At 42.8% G+C, this 18669-nt stretch overlaps 1 protein-coding gene across 1 annotated transcript in view; it reads left to right on the forward strand.

Moving 5' to 3' along the window:
• PLCE1 (phospholipase C epsilon 1) overlaps window positions 1-18669 on the forward strand; it is a 275357-nt gene that overhangs the window by 192621 nt on the left and 64067 nt on the right. Inside the window, exons 4-7 of the mRNA XM_082673434.1 lie at window positions 1517-1662; window positions 7779-8037; window positions 10126-10331; window positions 13522-14197. Coding sequence (XP_082529560.1) covers window positions 1517-1662; window positions 7779-8037; window positions 10126-10331; window positions 13522-14197 — 1287 coding nt within the window. The remainder of the gene's footprint in view (window positions 1-1516; window positions 1663-7778; window positions 8038-10125; window positions 10332-13521; window positions 14198-18669) is intronic.

Here is an 18669-nt window from a genome sequence, read left to right on the forward strand (position 1 = left end):
TTTCCCTATTTGTTTTTGTGTAGGGAGAGGAAAGACATGTTCAGCATCAATCTCTTCTGTTCTGCTTTTTTCATTTTTTTAATCATTTTTTGGTACTCTTCTCGGTACCTTCTCCTTTGATTCCATCTCTGTCTTCAAATGTGCGTCTCTTATTGAGTGCTTAGAAGGACCTACCAGTGCCAAGTTTACAAAAACTAGCTCCCTTCATCAGCTGAAAGAGCACCAGCCTGGGAGTCCTAGCTTTGACATCAAGAATTGTGACCTTGGCAAATCATTTCTCCCATGAGCCTTGGATTCTTGATCTGGAAGCATGGGGTTGGACTGCCCTCTGCGGTTGCTGCCAGCACTAAATGCCACTCATTCCTCTCATTTTATTTGGAGGGAGGGAGTCAGGGAAGTGGTTGCCTTAGACCTTGAACTCTTTTTTCCCTGCAGGCTTCTCTGTTCAGGCTTCACTCTCGCTCAAGCCAGGGAAATGAGTTGCTCCCCAGGTTTCAGCACTGTTGCTAAACCAGGTACAACTAATGGGCCATGTGGGGTCAAGACCAAGGCTGTGATCTATTAACAACTGAACTTATCAGCCCAGACCTTAGCCAGGATGGAGAAAGTAACGTAAGTGAACACTAGTGTTCCAAGCACCAAAGTACAGGTAGCAGCAAAATAATCTTAGCAATTAATCAAAGGATTTTGAGGCTGCATACCATAAAGGGGGGACTTTAGTGGTAGATTATTATTAAATATTATACTCCAGTCTGTGCAGTAGAAAAGACAAATCACACTAGACTAAATTTAAGCCTAGAGCAGGAGAACAGTATATACATTAGGCATTTAGTGAGTGGTTAATAGGGACACCTCTGGGCCACACACCTCGGTTCAAATTCAGGCTTTGCCACCTATTGGTTGAGGACCTTGAGCAAGTCTCTTAGGCCCTCTGTCCTTCATTCGTCATCTGTAAAATGAACATAGTTATAGTTCCTGACTCTTAGGATTGTTGTGAGAGATACATGAGTTAACATATATGAAGTGCTATATTGGTTCTATTTTTTAGTCATTTGAGGAGCATAATAGATAATGTTTTCGTGAAAGACAGTTCAAAAAATTTTTTTTGCATTTTTTCATTTAATATTACGCATTTTATTAATTGACAAATGGACTTTCATTTATGGGCTAAGTGCATTGATTGCATTTATTCTTGCTCTTTTGGTCAAATACATTTAAATCATAGTTATCCTTAGGCCTTGTTTTCTTATGGTCTCATGGAATTTTATAGCTGAAAAGAGATTGCATAAATTACCTTTCAGCCTCATTTTAAAGATGAAGCTGAAGAATACAGAGAGGTTAATTCCATTGCAAAGCAGTGATGGAGCTAGAGCTTCAATTCAGTCTCTTGGCTGGGTCCTTCATTTCCTCATACTAAACTGACTTTTTAAAAAAAAAAAACATTTTTCTTATGGAAACGTATGTATCAAGCTTCCAGCGCATGGTTTCAGTGGACGCCCCTCTCTGCATTCTGCAGGTGAGCTCCTGGGTGACATGGCTGATCCTCACGGCGGGCTCCATGGAGGAGAAGCGGGAAGTCTTCTCGTATTTGGTGCACGTGGCCAAATGCTGCTGGAACATGGGCAACTACAACGCCGTCATGGAGTTCTTGGCTGGCCTCAGGTATGGGCGTTGGGGAATATGGTCTTCTGGGGGGTTTCCTCTTACCAGCTGCATGGCACTGAATTAATTGTCTGGGTAACCATATTTACCCAAACCAGACAATTAGTCGTGATTATTTGGGGGAAATAACCTCTGCTAGCGCCACAATCCGTGTCCCTCAAAGAGGCTGCAGAATTCAGAAGTCACGATCCTAATTCACTGGGTCTGCTCTGATCCCCTGCTCTTGGCCAAGCTAAGTATCTGATTGCATAACTCCATCAACCCCATCACTGACCTGTTTCTTCCCCTGCCTGCCCTGTAAGCCCCACTGTTACCTATCTCTTTCCAGCTCTGCCTTACGAATTACCCCAGCACTATAAGCTCCCAACTACTGACTGCCCTTAAAAATAACAGTGGTCACCACTGATAATAAGCATTGAATAATGTTAGCTCTCATTTTTATTGAACACTTACTATGTGTCAAGCATTGGACTAAGCATGTTCTATGCATTAAATCTTTTAATTCTTAGAACAGTTTTTGAGGTAGATACTATTATTATTCCCACACCATACAAAAGAAGAAACTTCTAACTAAGGTAAGAAGAAATTAAGTCATTCACCCAAGGTCACCTGGCATGGCTGGGATGTGACTGCAGGCCACCTTGAGTTCAGAGTCCGTGCCCTTAACCTCTGTGATATCCTGCTCTTACGCCTTCTCCATCAAGCTAATAATAAGATCACCATTCTGCCAATAAAGCCTCCTGCCTTGTTCCGTTTCAGCTTCAGTTACCTTGCACAAAGTAGCTGCTTCTCACTCTTGCAGGTGAAAGTGTGGTGTGAAGGAGACGAGTATGAATGGTCGAATGAGAATAGCAGAGAATCAAATCCTGGCTCCCCCCACCCCCGAATAGCTGTGTGATCTGGGCAAGTTACTTGACTTCACTGAGCCTCAGTTTCTTCATCTGTAAATGGGGACAATAATGAAAAGCACCTACCCCTTTACATAGGATTTAATATGATAATGTAAAGTGTTGAGTATGTGTGTCCGGCATGTAGTAAGGCTCCAGAAAGAGGACCTGTGATTGCTGCTGTAGTTGTCTGAGATTCACCTTCCCATTGAGGGTTCTATAAATCTATAGATGGATCTATAAATAGATCTTGCTTCATAACACTTCGAGGTTTTTCTTTGATTCTCCAGGCCCTACATAGGGATTCAGGGTTGGGGGTGGAGGGGAAAATTCTGAGTTGGAAATTTTTCTGTCCTTTTGAACTTTCTCAACTAAGAATAAACTCAAATGATCATGTCATTGGCATTTAAAATGGTCACACAAACGCACCAAGCATAGCTCGAAAGAAGGAAAAATACTGGGAGAATAGGAGGCTTTATCCAGATGATTCGGTTCTCTTTGTGATAAATTTTCTACAAAGAATTTGTGTTACTTTTCTTAAAAAAAAAAGAATGATCATATTATGATAAAATAGTTCTATTTTAATGGTGCTTATCCTCTGTATTTGACTGGCAAACTGGTGCAGGCTGTTGTCTGGGGACTTCACGTCTTCTCTTCGGGATGTCACTGTCCTCACAGCTTGGCAGCTGTCTCCCTCCGCAGTGAATGATCCAAAAGAACAAGGCTGCAGTACCTTTTGTGTCCTGGCCTCAGGAGTAATACACTGTCTCTTCTGCCATATTGGACTGGTCACATAGGCCCAGCACTGATTCATTATGTGTGGGGACCACACTGCAGGAGGACGTGTGGATCTTTGGAGGTTGGCTGCCACATACCATGTATTAGAGCAGGGCTCTCCAACCGATAGTGGTCCATGGCCTGTTAGGAACTGGACCGCACAGCAGGAGGTGAGTGACAGGTGAGCGAGAGAAGCTTCATCTGTATTTACAGCTACTCCCGATCGCTCGCATTACCACCTGAGCTCCACCTCCTGTGAGATCAGTGGCGGCATTAGATTCTCATAGGAGCTCAAACCCTGCTGTGAACTGCACGTGCGAGGGATCTAGGTTGCGCGCTCCTTATGCGAATCTAATGCCTGATGATTTGAGGTGGAGCTGAGACAGTGACGCTAGCGCTGGGGAGCGGCTACAAATACAGATTATCATTAGCAAAGAGGTTTGACTACACAGAGACTATAATAAGTCAATTGCTTGCAGACTCATAGCAAAACCCCATCAGTGAGTGGCAAGTGACAGTTAAACTACATCTTACGGAGTAGACTGAACATAAGCCACATAATGCAGGTGTCACTGTCTCCCATCACCCCCAGATGGGACCATCTAGTTGCAGGAAAACAAGCTCAGGGCTCCCACTGATTCTGCATTATGGTGAGTTGTATAATTATTTCATTATATATTACAGTGTAATAATAATAGAAAAAAAGTGCAGCGTAAACGTAATGCGCGTGAATCATCCCGAAACCATCCCTCCCCCACCTCTGTTCCGTGGAAAAATTGTCTTCCACGAAACCAGTCTCTGGTGCCAAAAAAGTTGGGGACCGCTCTATTAGAGACTCTCTTGATACAAGAATGGCCTCAGAATGACCCGTGGAGGCCTTGGGTGAATGGGACTTTTAGACCCAACTTAGTTTGAATTCAAAATCCAAGAAGTCCATAGAGTCAGGTAACTCTTTCTTAGGTGAGGAATAACCCCAAACGAGCTAACCTCACCACTGATTCCTGGGCACCTCAGACCCACTGCTACCTAGTTTCATGCTCCTATATTTGGCTTAAAACTGAACTGATCTTTACAAATAGATGGGTAAAAGTACCAAGTTTAGTAGCTCTTTGGCTGGAACAATATATACAGGAGGTAATTTGCTAGCTGTCCTTATGATGGAATGATTGTGGAGGAAGAGCTCATGTGTGTACTTTCAGGTTTGAAAATATTTAGATTACAGGTAATTGAACTACACCAAGATAACTGAAAGTTTTTTATTTTTAAAACGATTAGATGAGAAGGGGGCTCTTACTGTTAAGTGACTGCTTTTCTGTATACTTTATACATTTTGCTTTCTCAAACTAAATTCTCAGCTGTTTACAGGAAACAATTAGAAGTACAAAGATTTACATATAACAAGATTTACTCAATTTTAATGTCAATATAAAATAACCCAAGTGTCAACTACACTTCAGTTTTAAAATAATAAAATAAAACAACCCAAATGAACAACAATAGAAAAATGAGGGAAATAACATGATGCAGTCATACAATGGAATATTATTTAGCCACCAAAAATTACGTTTATAAAACATTTTTAATATCACTGGAAAACAAGTAACATAAAATACGTAAAACTACGTGGGAACAAAGCGGTCTATACTTAATAACCTCAGCGATATTTATATAACAAAATTTATTAAATGTTTAGACCAGAGAGACACAAATACAGTAAGTACTGGAAGGAAATATACCTAATGTTGGCTGTGGGTGGAAGAACTACGGGTGGATTTTCTATATTTTTGGTATTTTCCAGGTCGTCTACGATGGGCATCTACTACCTTTATAATCATAAAAAGAAATAGAGGTTTTTTAAAAGTGTCAATTCTCAATCTAACAAAAACTCATTTGATCTTTACTGAGGTTTGTCTTTTGCCCCCCAGAGTGCTATGACGGCTCCATTACTCACGGAAAGAAGGATGATTAAATAATGAGAACCAAGTCTCATTCATGTATTCACTTCATTTATTTAAACCTCTACTCCATGGCCCCAAAAGGACTCTCACCACCTTATAAGGAACTGGTTGTAGAACAGGCTGAACTTAGTGGGGTGAAATCAGGAGACAATTTTATTTTTCTGACCTCACTGTCTTTCAAACCTGCCAGTTGGCTCTCCTTCCCCTAACTCTGGGTCGTGTCTCTGGGGACGCTGTGTCTTTCCCCCGTCACTTCTGTAGTTAATAAGCAGTCTCATTCACCTACGCCCATGAGCGTGAATGAACCTGAGAATCGTACGGCAATGCCACAAAAGCAGGTTGCCTGAGAGTTACCTACAGCGTGACACCGTTTGTATGAAGTTTAAAAATGCACAAACAATTCTACAAACTGCTTAGCGATATCTGCGTGTGTTGGGAAAGTATCAGGAATTGTAAGGGAAGGAGAGCACTAAAGTCGCAGTTGTGGTCCCCTGTGGTGAGAGAGGGAGGAGGATATGCTCGTGAAGGAATCCATTGGGGCCTCAATCATATTATTAATGCTTTATTTTTTTAAACTGAGAGGTTGATGTGTGGGTGTTTGTCATGTTGTGCTTCTTTATGTCTTTTGGATATCTTAGATATTACATAATGATCTTTTAATCCAGTCTGATATAAATCAAAACTTCAACTTCTCATTTAAAGCTTCACTCTTTCCCCAATTTTGCAGCCCAACCAGTCTCAGAAAGCTGCGGGAGTGTGGGAAGATATGGTTTATCTTTTCTCTCCCTCTCCCTCCAACTCAGAGTCCCTGCAGAAGAAATGAGCAGGAGAGGAGAGGAGAAGGGTGGAGGGGTAAAGGGAGCCCGTGTTACTTGACTGGGGCAGCGGTGATCTGGCCTTGGATCCCCCACTGAGAGCCATGAGGGGTGGTTTCAGGGTTACTTCCTAGTTACCTGCCTTAACTTCACCCACTGTTCCATAGCCACCTCCCTGCACCGTTACCTGGTAAGGGGCAGTGCACCTCTGGCTGACTACTCAGTCCTCCCCGCTACAGTGTCTAGTTCTGGAAGTCCTACCCTCACAGACTCTTTCCACTAAGGTCACCTCACTGGCAGGCCTTTCAAGATAACTCAGGCCCCACTGACTCTCAGAGTCCGTTCCTGACTCACAGAAACACCCAGCGCTTTGCCCGCCCAGAGTCTGCAAATGCGAGCCACGCCCGCTGGCACCTTCTCCCTCATGCTGCCATCAGGCAGCTCAAGGCAGCCTCTCATCGTTAGACTTCCCCAAGCAAATCACACACCAGTCAGTCTCTGACCCACAGACTGCCGGGACACGGATCAGCCTCTCCATGGAGTTCCCTTGAAGCCCCTGCACTTGGGTGATTTCCTCCTTCTCACATATGGTGCCCTGACAGCCCTCTCCAAAGGAGCGTTCCCTACGTGGCTGCTCAGACCCAGCTCCTCTGCTGATGGAGGTGGGAGACCTCTGAGGGCAGAGCAGTTTGGGTCTCCTGGTGCCAACCCACTGCCTCTCTTTAGAAGGTGGGGTTCAATGTCAGCTGTTGTTCTCAGCAGCAATTTCAAAGTAGGAAAAATCTCATTTAACATCCTATTCTGCAAATAATACTTTAAGATAATGTCCCTCAAGACAGGCCAGTGACTTAATGTCAAAGCTGGATTCAGTAGAAGCAATTCAACAGAAGAGGTCAAAACAGGCTTTGTGGGTATCACTGCGGGACTGGCCTAATCCAATAACATTTAAAAGATCAAGAGGAGTGGATGGAACACATTTTCTGCGGGCGATCCTCCATAAATACCTGTAGAAACCATATTACCCAGGAAGTTTCCCTTTTGGGAAATCAGAAAAACTCAAACTTAAGTTCAGTGCCCACCTCTGAAATTAACTCCTCCTACACGTGTGTGTTCGTTTTTTGGCTGCATTGGGTCTTTGTTGCTGCGCGCTGGCTTTCTCTAGTTGCAGCGAGCGGGGGCCACTCTTCGTTGAGGTGCGCAGGCTTCTCATTGCAATGGCTTCTCTTGTTGTGGAGCATGGGCTTGCAGGCACGTGGGCATTAGTAGTTGCAGCACGCAGCCTCAGTAGATGCAGCACGCGGGCCCTAGAGCACGTGGGCTTCAGTAGTTGCAGCACGTGGGCTCAGTAGTTGTGGCACACAGGCTTAGTTGCTCCACGGCATGTGGGACCTTCCCGGACCAGAGATTGAACCCGTGTCCCCTGCATTAGCAGGCAGATTCTTAACCACTGCACCACCAGGGAAGTCCCCACATGTATTTTTGTATGTATCTGTCCTATTTAATTTTGTGTTTCAATTTATTAAAGTAATATTCACATCATTTGGGGAAATCCTAAATAAATATTAAAACAGAAAGAAAACATGAAATAAAATGAATTTTGTATGGAATTTAGGCTATTTCATGTAAATTATATTATTTCTCCTTCAGTCTAAAAACAAAATGTCATTGACTTGTAATAGGTCAAGAAAAGTTTTAAAAATGTGGCAGTTTATGGACCAGTCTGACCTGGAGACGATGAGAAGCCTGAAGGACGCCATGGCCCAGCATGAATCTTCCTGCGAGTACAGGAAGGTGGTGACTCGGGCGCTGCACATCCCCGGCTGTAAGGTGGTTCCGTTCTGCGGGGTGTTTCTGAAGGAGCTCTGTGAGGTGCTTGATGGAGCCTCTGGCCTCATGAAGCTTTGCCCGAGGTACAATTCCCAAGAAGAAACTCTAGAGGTGAGGCCTTTCAAAATCCTCATGGTCTGGTGGGTCGTTACTGCCGCCTGGCTTGTCACTCACTAAAGCCAGAAGAGAGACCTTTCTGAGCCCAGGGTTATCAGTTGTCACTGTTGTGTTGGGTAATAGGTCCTTGAACGTTCCAGAGAAAAGAATGCCAACTAACGCTGTTGGAGCTTAATATTAAGTTAGCTTTAATGGGGCAGTGTGAAAGTACAAGTGCAAATGGGTATTGTTTCCTGATTTTTTTTTAAAGGTTGATGGGGTTTTCTTCTCTCTTATTGGGTGGGAATGTCTGGGTGCAGGGGATACGAGAAGTCAAGCGATAGTGGTAACTTTTCTGGATCAGTGGAACAAAGACTGAAGGGAAGTCAATACTGCCTTCCTTTCCTCCTTTGTGGGAATCTGGTATGTCTTCTAAGGACGAGTTCTGGGCTCCTGATCGCACTGCCTCCATTCCCCCCAGCCCATTGCTTCTCATTCCTGACCCCCAGCATGGAGAAGACCACAGAGCTTGAACACAGAGCATTGGGCATTGGAGAGAAGGGCATTGAGAAATGGAAGAAGATATGGAAATCTCTTATATAGTGTTTAGAAACGATAGAAGGGACTAAAAGGGGGGAACTTTACAGAGAATTTTGAGGAGTCCCATACCTGGAAGTCCCACACCGAAATCTAGAGTCATTCTCACCATGGTGACAGCACCCACTGCTGACCTTACACACACACACTCTCACACTCACACACAGCCCTTCTCAGTGGCAGTGGGAAAACTTCCTAAAACTGCAGCCTCTTCCAGGTCACCTGGGAACAAAAGCATTGCCTGGTATCAGGGAGACTTAGAACCTCTGACAGGTGCCGGCAGCACTACTGGCTTGCATCTCCCTGGCTTATGAGGGAGGGATAAAGTGCAAGAAATGGAGGGGAAAACTTAAAGCAAGCCCCCCAAAGCTGCACCCATACCGCCTCCCTCATGTCTCAGAAGGCAGGAACACCCTATCTCATGGCCTAGCTGCCCCTCTTGTTACCGACCAGGGTTCTTGGCCTTCCCCAGCCAATAGAAATTGACTAGAGGCCAGACAAGAAATTCAGGCAAGGCTTTATTGGGGCCCCTGCTGCAGCTCCCTGAGCGGGGCTGGGGAGAGCTTGTTCCTTATATGAGGGTAGGCATGTGTCCAGGGGTCGGTCCAGACGGGTGGCTTAGGTGTTTTGCCAACCCCTCTCGTGGTGCTGTGTGCATGGGGCATGCTCAGTACCCTGCTTTTGCTCCCCACTCTTCAAAAGTGGCAGTTGGGTTTTTTTGGTCTCTTTGTATCTTTTGGGTCTAGAATTTGCCCCAACTGTGCATGCATCCGGTTATTTTTAGTCCTGTACAGTTTCTTTGCATTTTGTTGCTGGAGGAGAGGTGTGTCCAGGTGCAAGCACTGCAGCACTGCAGCAAAGGGTCCCTGGTCCCAGCACTGCAGCAAAGGGTCCCAGGTCCCATCACTGCAGCAAAGGGTCCCAGGTCCCAGCAAAGGGTCCTAGGTCCCAGCCTGTCTCACTCTGACTTCTGATGGGAGAAACTTCCTGATCACAAATACAGACAATAAGAGCTTATAAACCAGCAGGAAGCCTCTGTGTTATACCGTAAGATGTATGGGAAATAAATAAAGCAAAATGTCCCCCTTTCTCCATCATTTTCTTGGGCCCCAGTAATTTTATCCAGTTCCATAGAATAATACACTTTTGTCATGGTTTTTCTCAATTTCACTACAAGGATAAAATAACCCTGTCCTTCCTCTGTAAAGTGGCTAATCTTCTCCCTAGGGAACCCTTGAAATAATATTGCTTTTTATGTTGTAAATTCAAAGTGGAGTGTTGATTCCTAGCGGGACTAATGTTGTCTTAGTGGAAACAAGAGTGACTTTTGGTATTTCATGCGGTGAAAGGAAAAAATGTTTTTCCTGGAGGTTTTCTTTCCCCCAGTAAAATAGGCACAAATGCCATTATTTATGACTGTTACGATTTCGTTTCCCTAGCTAAGTAGGTTATTTAGATGTAGTATGTGAAGTTGCAATCACAAATCCTCAATATATTTTTCTGTAGTTTGTAGCCGATTATAGCGGACAAGATAATTTCTTACAACGAGTGGGACAGAATGGCTTAAAGAATTCAGAGAAGGAGTCCACCGTCAACAGCATCTTTCAGATCATCAGAAGCTGCAGTCGAAGTCTGGAGACAGAAGAGGAGGACAGCCCCAGTGAGGGGAGCAGCGCTAGGAAAAATTCCTTGAAGGATAAAGCCCGATGGCAGTAAGTTTTACATTTTAAAAATTGGGATGCTCGGGCTTCCCTGGTGGCGCAGTGGTTGAGAGTCCACCTGCCGGTGCAGGGGACACGGGTTCGTGCCCCGGTCCGGGAAGATCCCACATGCCGCGAAGCGGCTGGGCCCGTGAGCCATGGCCGCTGAGCCTGTGTGTCTGGAGCCTGTGCTCTGCAGCGGGAGAGGCCACAACAGTGAGAGGCCCGCGTACGGCAAAAAAAAAAGTGCATAAAAAAGAGTGGATTTGCACCTAGCACCCAAATTTTGATTTCTAATAACATTTTTCAGTGAGAGAAAGCAAAGCTTCTTGGAGAAATGGCTGATTCTAGGACTGGGACAGGAAATACACAAGATGAGCCTGGAGCATCTTGTGCCAAAAACTAAAGAAGTGCTGAGGAAAAAAAAACAAAATAATGAGGTTATGTCAAAGAACTACAGGAGCCAACTGAAAGAGCTCCCGATTGCCAGCTGGAACTATTTGAGCAACAAAATAAAGTAGTATTAGATTATAACCCAAAGTATTATATAAATATTCATGAGTCCATATACGTAAATGATAAATAAACAAACAAATAGGGGAGAAGAGACAAATCTCCCATGCAGAAGAATTCCAAATAACTTATGTATACACTCCACCCTCTACAAGGTAGAGCAGAATTCCTTAAGTGTGGGCTGCACGCAGTGAATTCCTTCCAAAGATTACAGTGTAGAAAGGAGTTCTTTTTTTTTTTAAAGTAACTTTGCAGTGGACATGACCAGCACTACCTCAGCCAGGTCGACATCAACAGAGTAAGTCGTGTTGATAGTATGTTCCCTGAATATGGTGTGATGAAAATGGCACTCTACCTCTGTGGTCTTCCTCCCCAGAACCCAGAGCCCCAGAATAATTATGAGAAAATTAGAAAATTATCAGGCAAATTCTAATTGATGGTCATTCTACAAAATGCCTGACCACTGCTCCTCAAAACTGTCGAGACCATCAAAAACAAGGAAAGTCTGAGAAACTGAGAACGTCTGAGAAAGATAAAGAAATATGATGGTTAAATGAAATACGGATTCCTGGATGGAATCCTGGAACAGAAAAGGCAAAGGCAAATGGGTAAAAAACTAAGGAAATCTAAACAGAGTATAGACTTTAATAAATAATAATGTATCACAGTATTGGTTCATGAATTGTGTCAAATATACCACCCTTAATGTAAGATGTTAATAATAGGGAAAACTAGATGTGGGGTATACTGTCTTTGCAATTTCTCTACAAATCTAAAACTATTCTAAAATTAATTTTTTTAAAAAAAAAAAGCTAATGTTTTTGAATAGTTTCAAGTGAATGCATGTGTAACTACCACCCAGAGTAAAAACATTGTCAGCACCCACAAACCCCTTGTTTCCCTTCTCAATTATGTCACCACCTCTCTCCCTAAAGAAAAGTTCACTGCTGTGATTATATGATAGTACATCCTGCTTTTCTTTATAATTTTACCACTATTGTGTCTCTCTAATATAAACAATATAGTATAGTTTTCCCTGGTTTTGAAATTTATATTAATGTAATCATACAGTATATATGCCTGTATGTCTTGCTTAAGATTTGTCCATGTTGTTGCAGGCAGCCAACCATTGCATGTTCATTTTCATTGCTGTGCAGGATTGTGTTGTATGAATTACTTCAAATTTTATTTATACATTTTATTGTTGCTGGTCATTTGGGTTGTTTCCAGTGTTTCCAGTGTGGGTGATTTGAAAAGGATATTCTGACCATCAGGTTTGTGAGATCCCTTGTGGATTTCTTTTCTTTCTTAAGAATATCTATTTATGTGGGGCAAGGAAGAAGAAGCTCTTGCTGTTTGAAAACAGTAGTGGGATCTTGCTCAGGGACCAGGATCTAGCCTGAGAGTCCAAGAAGCCCAGGGCTGCTGTTTGCCTTGCCAAGAGGCAGTCGGCTGCCCAACTGCCTCAAGATGTTGGGAACGTTCCTTCCCAGGGATGTATGGACCCAACTCCTTCTCAATTTTATCCACCACTTTGCTAGTGATATCTATGGATCAAACAGCAGAAAGCTTGATCTTAGTAACAATTCCTCATGCTTCGAAGAGAATGAATCTCTCTTAGGCATGTTCCTACCAAGTGGCCAAATAGAAAGGAGGCAATAAAGGCTCCCTTGCCTTCCCCTAAGATCCTTCTGGCCCTGGTAATCCAGGTTCCTGACTCAGGGAAGGCAGCGTGCTAAACTGTCCAAGCAGACAAGTCCTTTATGTGCACATGTGCACACACAGGCGCACACACGCATACAGTGAAAATCTAAGATTGAGTCAAGGAGGGCTGTTCTTGCTCATCTGGTACCATGACAGTATTTCCCAATGAGTGCCTTTGAACTAATTGTATTTTATTTTTAGCAGAGGCACTTCGCAGGCCCACTTATTAAGTCTTGTTTTGCCTATTTTAGCCCCATTGTATTTTGTTATGATCACGTAGAAGGCAATGCACCTAGTAATGAATAGCCCAGGCTAAAGGGTCAGACAGACCAGAATCCTGCCTTGGGTAGGTCTCTTCTGAGTTGGGTAACCTGGAGCAGTTACTCATCCCTTCTGAACCTCAGTTTCCCCATAGGTTAAAAAAAAAATAAGAAAACTTACTTTGCAAGTAGGTCAAATAAAGTGCAAAAATGTGTGTATTTAACACAGTTCCTGACACAAAAGGAAAAACTAATAAATAATGAAGATTATCGTTGTTTACATTAAAAATGCAATAACTGGGGACTTCCCTGGCGGTCCAGTGGTTAAGACTTCGCCTTCCAATGCAGAGGGTGCAGGTTCAATCCCTGGTCAGGGAGCTAAGATCCCACATGCCTCGCAGCCAAAAAACCAAAATATAAAACAGAAGAATAGTGTAACAAATTCAATAAAGACTTTAAAAATGGTCCACATCAAAAAAAATCTTTAAAAATGCAGTAACTGATCTAGTAGTTCCTTTCTTTAAGCCTTTTGTCAGACATATTGTTAAATATAATGTTTTCAAATACAGCTAAAAAAATTACTCTGTGACTTTTAGCATTTTATATTTTCTATGCTAATTTGAATTCATAGTGGAATTAAAAATGGTGTCCAGTGTCAGTGAAAGCTTTTTGTTGTTCTCACTTCTGATTATAAGACAGACCAAATTTGTATCCCTTTCTATCAGGTTTATAATTGGAGATTTGTTGGATTCTGAAAATGACATCTTTGAGGAGCCCCAAGAATGCGACCCTCACGGAACAGAAGAGCCACAGAAGGCCTTTGACCATGGGACAGAGCTCATCCCGTGGTACGTGCTGTCCATCCAAGCTGATGTGCACCAGTTCCTGCTGCAGGGGGCCACGGTCATCCACTATGACCAGGACATGCACCTCTCTGCCCGCTGCTTCCTCCAGCTTCAGCCTGACAATAGCACCTTGACCTGGATAAAGCCCACCACTGCTTCCCCAGCCAGTGCTAAAGCAAAACTTGGTGTGCTTAGTAACACATCCGAGCCTGGCAAATTCCCATTACTGGGCAATGCTGGATTAAGTGGCCTGGCAGAGGGGGTCTTGGATATGTTTTCAGCAAAGGCTGTGTACATGGGACACCCTAGCATTGATATACACACTGTGTGTGTCCAGAACAAACTGAGTAACATGTCTCTCTCAGAGACTGGTGTGACACTGCTCTACGGGCTTCAGACCACGGACAATAGATTATTGCACTTCGTGGCACCAAAGCACACAGCTAAAATGCTCTTCAGTGGATTGTTGGAACTCACGAGAGCTGTGAGAAAGATGAGGAAGTTCCCTGACCAAAGACAGCAGTGGCTGCGGAAACAATACGTCAGCCTCTACCAGGTAAGGGGTACAGCCTTCCCTCTCTCCTCAGTGGTATAATTTTCCAGATATAATTGTTATAAAGACACACTGGACAACTAGACCACCAAGGTTCATTCTCCCAGCTCTGTCACTTCCTACCTGAGTGATGTGGAACAGCCTTTATTTAAGTCTCTGTGCCTCAGTTTCTCATCTATAAAGTGAGAATAATAATGATACCTATTCATAGGGTGACTGTGAGCTTTAACTGAGTTAATATGTGTAAAGCCATAATGTAAATTCATAGGTATAAAGAATAGTGTCTGGCTCATAGTAGGTCCTATTATTATTTTGTACGATAACAGTGACTGTGGTCATTGTACGTCTCACATCTGGAAAGAAACAAGTTAATATAAGCATTTTCACTTACTCAAAGTGAAAATGGAAAGCATTGTATATGAATGCTTTTATTATTAATTAGGGACTAGCTGATACATTGGAAACCTTCACTTTGGAAATTGAAATCCTGTTTCATCTTCTAATGTGCTCCGTGACCCTAGGAGGGTTATTTAACTTACTGTGTATTGCTGCTGAACTGTAGGACTTTTAAGGTTAAAAGAAACTTTCCCAAATGTGAGATAAACTCATACCTAGAGTTCTTCCAAACCAGATTTGTAGTGGCAGCAGCTCTTAGGAGGAGGTTTCTCACAGTCGCAGGTTAAACTGAGCGAGTTTTTCATTAACCCTAAATTATCAGGTACTTTGACACTCCAGCTAAGGGTGGCAGTAGGCCTGGGCTGAATGAGGTGGTGAGAAGAGACACAGGAATAACCAGAGTAGCACACTTGTGGAGGAAGGAGGGCAGAGATTGCTCGGAGACTGAGTCATAAACCCCACTACAAGGTGACACTGTTAGTGGTGTTGTCAAATGAGTTGTACAAAGTATTCGGTTTTTCTTTGCTATGCTTTTCTATCTGTTGGGGAGGGGGGGAATTATCTTTTCTACTAGTGTCACAGAACAAATAGAAGTATGATTTAAATTACTCAAATGACTGATTTCATGCACTTTTCACAGTGCTAACATGTTTCTGACAAAAACATCTTCCTCTCTGGAATGTTAGTAGAGGCACATATAGGACCCCTTCTTTCCCCTTTTCCCACATCCATGCAGTACTTATGATAGAGATCATATCCTGAATAACTAACTTGATTAATGACTTAATAAGCACATAGACCTATATACACGATTATGCTGCACTGCGCAAAGCCAGTTTTAGTTAACTCATCTAAAATGGAAACCAAAATACCTGCTTCCTGTCTATTCCACAGGGAGCTCTCAGTGCTGCCAGCTGCTTGGAAGAAAGGTCTTCAGGAGCTATTATCAATATTGATTTTCTTTTTTTTTCATAAATTTATTTATTTATTTGTTTATATTTTTGGCTGCATTGGGTCTTTGTTGCTGCACGCGAGCTTTCTCTAGTTGCAGGGAATGGGGACTGCTCTTCGTTGCGGTGCACAGACTTCTCATTGCAGTGGCTTCTCTTGTTGCAGAGCACGGACTCCAGGCGCGCGGGCTCAGTAGCTGTGGCTCGCGGGCTCTACAGCGCAGGCTCAGTAGTTGTGGCACATGGGCTCAGTTGCTCTGCAGCATGTGGGATCCTCCCCGACCAGGGCTCAAACCAGTGTCCCCTGCATTGGCAGGCAGATTCTTAACCACTGCGCCACCAGGGAAGTCCCTTGATTTTCAATTACAGTCATTTCTCAGCCTTCTAGAATCATGAAAATCCATTCAAGCTGGGCATAAACCAAAATCTTTGGGCTCAATTACAATCACTGTCACAAAGCCTATGTGGTTTATTTGCTCCATTTGTTTCCCTCCCCATGTTATAGCATAAAGTAACTGAATTAACATATAAGGTCTACTTAGTTTCTCATTTAACCTGGCAACCTTCAGTTTGTGCTGAAGAAGGCACCAGCTGAGACCATGAACAATGGTCTGATGAGAAGAGGTAAGAGCAGAGACAGAGGAAATGACTTGGAGCAGATTCAGTCCTACACAGTTGCAAACACAGCTACACCCCTTCCTATCTCGCAGCCCCCACCGCTCCACCCCGTGTGGAACCAAGTCATCACAGTGTAACAGCAAAATAGCTCCAATATACCTCAGTCACTTCTGAACACACAGGTGACATTATTCCTCAAAACAATGTACTACGTGAGCTGCCTAAGACAGGCAACGGTCTTAGACACTCAAGATTTCTTTCTTTCTTTCTTTCTTTTAAAGTGAAAAAGGTCAACGGACTACTCATTTTCCCATCAAATAGACCAGTTCCCAAATGATCTCAGGAAACATCAAAAAGATGCTAATTTCGTACTTGGAGAACAAAAGGTCAAACAGGCATCATGCTAAATAAATGCCCCGCTTGTCTGACTTATAATACGACTTAGCACATTTAAAGCTCTGAGAAGTCTCAGAGTACAACCGAAACCTACTTAAATGTATCTATAAATTAAAGAAATGTATGAAAAGTCTTGATTTCTTCCAAACTTCTGTTAACAGCCCTATAAGTGTATCTCTTTATCCCCAGTTTGGGAAGAGCTTATATAGAAAATAATCTTTCTGACATAAGAGTCCTTTTGTGTGATGAATGTTTGCACGGTTACTTTCAAATATAAGTATTTTAGTACTAGTAAATGTAAATTGATCTAATGGCAATAGTAGCAGGAGATAAAGCAAAAGACAAGAAGAAATAGTGACATTTGTAATGAAGCCTAGGAATACAGGAAAGTAAAAGCAAGTAAACTCTGCAGAGATTCCGTGTGGGGTGTGGAGGAAAGGCTGGTATCATGAGCTTTGGCTCAAGGTTATCATGGGCAGAGCTTGGGAACTCATATACTTGGAAAGATCTCTGGGAAGCGGAGAAGGTTATACACAGGATTATCAGTAAACTTCTTTGATTGTAAGCAACAGAAACAGATTCTGGCTATCTTTAAGGGAAAAAATGGGATCTATTTAAAGAATTAGATTAGTTTCACAGTCTTTAAGATATCATATGCAAAGATTTGCTGGGTTAAAAGTGCATGAATATTTTTTAAGGAATTAATTTCCTAATCCTCAACTTCCACATGAACTGTTTTCTAAAACTGAGAATGAACCTTCACTCACAATAGTCCTTCTCCCAAATTAAAAATGGAAGGACATATTTCACCTATCCTAAACAAGTTTATTGTTTTGTATAAAACGAAAGAAAGATTCAAACTACATTTTAGTTCCCAGAGAGTCTCCTCTAAAGATTAAACGAAAGCATCCTGCCTTTTCCAGGCCTAAAATATTTCCATTAAAAGTAAAGCTTGGCACACGTTGACCTGTTCTGAATTTAGAAAAGCCAAAGCAGTGGAGGCTGATCCTTTTATATGTACATGGTAATGGATCTATTAAATTTTTATATTAAAGATTTTATTTTTTAGAGCAGTTTTAGGTTTATAATAAAGTTGAAAGGAAGGTACAGAGATTTCCCATAAACTTCCTGCCCCCATGCCTGCATGGCACCCCCATTATCAACATCACTCACCAGAATGGTACATTCTTTGACAAAGGATGAACCTATATTGACACATCGTAATCACTCAAAGTCCATAATTTACCTTAGAGTTCACTCTTGGTGCTGTACGTTCTGTGGGCTTGTGCAAATATTTATTGACATATATCCATCACTATAATATTATATGGAACATTATTTATTTATTTATTTATTTATTTATTCATTTTTGCTGTGTTGGGTCTTCGTTTCTGTGCGAGGGCTTTCTCTAGTTGTGGCGAGCGGGGGCCACTCCTCATTGCAGTGCACGGGCCCTTCACTATCGCGGCCTCTCTTGTTGCGGAGCACAGGCTCCAGACGCGCAGGCTCAGTAGTTGTGGCTCACGGGCCTAGTTGCTCCACGGCATGTGGGATCCTCCCAGACCAGGGCTCGAACCCGTGTCCCCTGCATTGGCAGGCAGACTCTCAACCACTGCGCCACTAGGGAAGCCCCTTATATGGAGCATTTTCACTGCCCTAAAAATCCTGTGTGCTCTGCCTTTTATCTCTTTCTCCCACTCCACCCCCACCCCTTCCCCCAGTCCCCTGCAACCACTGATCTTTTTATTGTCTCCATAGTTTTGCCTTTATCAGAATGTCATATGGTTGGAATCATACAATATGTAGCCTTCTCAGATTGGTTTCTTTTACTTCGTAATATGCATGCAAGTTTCCTCCCTGTCTTCTTGTAGCTTAATAGCTTTCTTTTTATTCTGAATGAAATTCCATTGTCTGGGTGGACCACAGATTATTCATTCATTCACCTACTAAAGGATTTCTTTGTTGCTTCCAAATTTTGACAATTATGAATAAAGCTGGTGTAAACATCCATGGTCAGGTTTTTGTGTGGACATAAGTTTTCAACTCATTTGGGTAAATACCAAGGAGTGTGATTGTTGGATCATACCGTAACAGTGTGTTTAGTTTTGTAAGAAA

The sequence above is a fragment of the Grampus griseus genome (assembly GCF_964374135.1).
Source record: "Grampus griseus genome assembly, chromosome: 16".
NCBI classification, from domain to species: domain Eukaryota; kingdom Metazoa; phylum Chordata; class Mammalia; order Artiodactyla; family Delphinidae; genus Grampus; species Grampus griseus.